Source organism: Alligator sinensis, unplaced genomic scaffold (genome assembly GCF_000455745.1).
Source record: "Alligator sinensis unplaced genomic scaffold, ASM45574v1 scaffold628_1, whole genome shotgun sequence".
NCBI lineage: Eukaryota > Metazoa > Chordata > Crocodylia > Alligatoridae > Alligator > Alligator sinensis.
In genome coordinates this window covers 3,986,711-3,990,638 of record NW_005841873.1, presented here as the reverse complement: position 1 = coordinate 3,990,638, position 3,928 = coordinate 3,986,711, and the positions used below count along the sequence as shown (strand labels likewise).

Genomic DNA, 3,928 nt, shown 5'->3' with positions numbered 1-3,928 from the left:
GGCCCTAGTGTGTCCTCATAGGGCTTGGCCTGCAAGCCCTTAACCATACGAGTGGCCCTTCTGTGGACCCTCTCCAGGTTATCCACATCCCTCTTCAAGTGCGGTGCCCAGAATTGCACGCAGTACTCCAACTGCGGTCTGACCAGCGCCCGGTAGATGGGCAGTATCACCTCCTTGGATCTATTCGTCATGCATCTGCTGATGCACGATAAAGTGCCATTAGCTTTTCTGATGGCTTCGTCACAACTGACGACTCGTTGCATCCCTTTCTGCTTCCGTGCCACCAAGCAGGTCATTCCCTAGGCAGTAGGTATGCTGGACATTTTTCCTCCCTAGGTGCAGCACTCTCCATTTCTCCTTGTTGAATTGCATTCTGTTGTTTTCCGCCCATATGTCCAACCTGTCCAGGTCTGTTTGCAGCTGTTCCCTGCCTTCCGGCGTGTCCACTTCTCCCCACAGCTTTGTGTCATCCGCAAACTTGGACAGAGTAAACTTCACTCCCTCGTCCAAGTCACTGATGAAGACATTGAAGAGTATCGGTCCAAGGACTGAGCCCTGCGAGACCCCACTGCCCACACCCTTCTAGGTCGATACCAACCCGTCCACCACCACTCTTTGGGTTTGACCCTCCAGCCAATTTGCCACCCACCAGACTGTGTAGTCATCCAAGTCACAGCCTCTTAACTTGTTCACCAGTATGGGGTGGGATACCGTATTGAAGGCCTTCCTGAAGTCTAAGTAGATGATGTCCGCCCCTACTCCTGTGTCCAGGTGTTTTGTAACCTGGTCATAAAAAATGACTAGATTAGTCCGGCATGATCTACCTGCTACGAACCCATGCTGGTTTCCCCTCAGCATAATTTTTATGTATGATAGTAGGTAAAACCATGAGCAGGATTGGTTATATTGTGCAAAGGACAGTACACATAGACAGGAAGAGAACTATCCTGTTTCAAATATGCATAAGCAAGCAAGACAAAGGAGGACCAATTATCCACACTCCACAGCTGATGAACAGAAACACTGGTTTGCCCAAGGTCACTTAGAAAGTATGTGGCAAAACTAAGTGCTGAATTCCAGTTTCCTGAGGTCACATGATTTTTTTCTGTCTTCTTTTCTTTTCTTTTCTTTTTCCTTCCCTCCTTCCTTCTCATTTGCTCGCTCTTGTATACTTTGACTCCAGAAAAACTCAGTATCAGTAGGTGACCTCCATCTCATTTGCATTTATGCTTGAACTTTCACAGGGATCGTGCTTCCTATTGAAGGTGGCTGTTTTGCCGTTTGCATTACTGGATAAGAAAAAAGAAAAAACCCAAATTTTATAGAGAAGCAAAATATCAGAGGCATAAAAATTTGCTAAAGCAAAGGCTCTATGTTGAACATGCACAATTCCTCAGCAAGAATGTCCTTACTTCCTAGAGGTCAGTTTGCCACCACTAGAGATTTCCAAACTGTAAATCTTACCATATATTAGTCAGTAAAAGTCATGCACTGCAGCTTTCACTTCAGCTTGCTCAACCATCTCCAAGTTGGTTATCTAATGAGAGATCTGCTGGTTTAATTTCCCCACCCCCCCCCTTCACACTTCTTGGTGCCGCAAAAGTTTCAGAGCTATCCAGCTCGATTTCACGCCTGCGTGCAAACCATGTTTGAATCCCCGAATACTTTGCCCGCTTTCCTGTTGTGCCACAATACATTTTTCCCTCATTTGTCCCTGAAGAGCTTTATGGCACTTTGAAAATTAAATATTCAGTACATTCCAACCTCCTGCCCAGCTAAATGCCCCTTGCTGTTTTCATTGAAAAGCTTTAAATTTAACTAGATGGGCAGCAATTCCCTTCGCTTATAACCATAGTGTAACAAATTGTAACCGATTGAAAACAATACCGGGGTGTAAATTTGTATTATGATTGGACATTAACAGGGTAGCGACGTTTTTCGCCGGCGGTAATTTTCAGAGCGGTTGTTTTGATGTACCCGAGTGTAAAGTTGTTAAGGCCATTTGCGGTGGAAACCTGGGGCAGGATAGGCCTTCCCCTGCCTGGGAAGTTGCAGTCTAGCAGTCAGCCTGCACGTCTGCGGACTAAACGGGCCGGCCGCACGCCAACTGAAACACATCAAGAACTCTCCCGCAAAGAAAGCTATTGAGACGTGAAGTAAATATCTATATTGCCTGAATGGGACTCAGACAGCAAACAGCTGACCTTTGTATTTGCCTCTAATGATGACTTCTAACAGTGCTACCTGCCGGGAACAAAGACAGTCCAATTAAATCCAGGCCATGTGCGGTTGCAATCGTGGAGATCTTGGCCTCCCCTCCCTGACACAAAATGCAATGGGCTTTATGATTATCTTCAAGGCTAAAGTATGCAAAGCTTCAGAGAAACACTTCTTGAGCAAAGTAACACCAGTGTTGCGAGTCTCGTTCTTTCTTTCCTCTTTAATGACTGCCTGGTGACATCTCTTCTTTCCTTCCTGCAGCGATACGCGTGCCCTGTTTCATTTGGCAGCCCTGTGTGACACATCTTTATGGGAAACCCTGGGAAAATATGTGTTCTGTCAAGGGCCTCTGGCCATATTTCTGTTTTGCCTCTTTTGGTTTTTATATGACAGGGATGGCATTCTCCCCTCCTCCCCCCGCACCGTAACTCATGTAAATTGTCGCTTTCTAATGGGCGCGTTGTTACTACTCCCGTTCCATCGCAATTATTTCATGTTTCCATTTACGTGAAACATTTAAGTGAAAGATACCACTAGAGCCTTCATGAAAAATGTGACCAATTTTCTGCCCCATCAGTCAAGACGCACTTTGCTCTAAGTGTAGCGTGGAGCCATTGTCTCCCTTTTCCTAAAGCTGCCGTTCAGAGCCAAGAAGATTGATGACTTACAGGGGGATGAGCTGCTTTATTTTTAGGTGTTCTCTTTAACCGTTTCCCTTTCTTTTCAGGAAGCTGTGGTGAGCACCTGGATCCAGTTCAGCGACAGCTCCGTTACCCCACTAGACATTTACGATCCGAAGGACTTCTCCCTCTCGGCCGTCTCACTGGATGAATCCGTTGTTTCAATCCATCAGAGCACAGCCTTGAAGTGGCCAGTGGTGGCAGCAGAAGGTGAAGGGCAAGGGACGTTGATCAAAGTAGACATGATGATTTCCGAAGCCTGCCAGAAGTCCAAGAGGAAAAGCATCCTGGCCGTGGGCAGTGGCAGCATCAAGGTGAAGTTTGGCCAGAATGATGCCAACCCCAACACTGGCGGCGATTATGATCCTGATGAGATTGAAAATCACGCAAGCGACCGGCGGCAAAAGGTGTCAGATCAAGAGCGGTATGGCCAGGATGGGAGATATTATGGGAGCTCTTCTTCAGAGCGAGAGGAAAGCGCTATCAGAAAAGTCAGCACCACAGCAAAATCCATGATCAAAAATAAAGTAGTTAAAAACCGTCTGGATGGAGGCAAACTCTCAGACGACGGCCAACTGCAGAACATCCCTATAGATTTTACCAACTTCCCTGCTCAAGTAGACCTCCCCAGAAGCAATGGGGGCATGGAGGAGGATGACCTGGTGCAGACACCCAGAGGCCTTAGCGACTTGGAGATCGGGATGTATGCCCTGCTGGGGGTCTTCTGCCTGGCGATTTTAGTCTTCCTAATAAACTGTGCAACATTCGCACTGAAATACCGGCACAAGCAGGTTCTGGTGGAAGGACAGACCACTATGACCCACTCCCATGACTGGGTCTGGCTCGGGAATGAGGCGGAGCTACTGGAGAACACGGCAGATATGTCGCCTCAGCCGGACGAGCACACCACTATTATCGACCGAGGGCTCGGTTACGAGGAAAGCAACCATCTCCTCAATGGTAGCACTCAAAAAAACATTCAGACCCAGATCCATCGGTCTGCTGACTCAGGGGGCAAGCATGGGAAG

General features: G+C 47.4%; 1 protein-coding gene across 2 annotated transcripts in view; it reads left to right on the top strand.

The window, feature by feature from the left end:
* TMEM132C (transmembrane protein 132C) overlaps nucleotides 1–3,928 on the top strand; it is a 208,814-nt gene that overhangs the window by 202,805 nt on the left and 2,081 nt on the right. For both annotated transcript variants that reach the window (XM_025195799.1, XM_025195797.1), the window contains one exon: nucleotides 2,948–3,928. This exon is cut by the window's right edge and continues 2,081 nt beyond it. In XM_025195799.1, coding sequence (XP_025051584.1) covers nucleotides 2,948–3,928 — 981 coding nt within the window. The remainder of the gene's footprint in view (nucleotides 1–2,947) is intronic.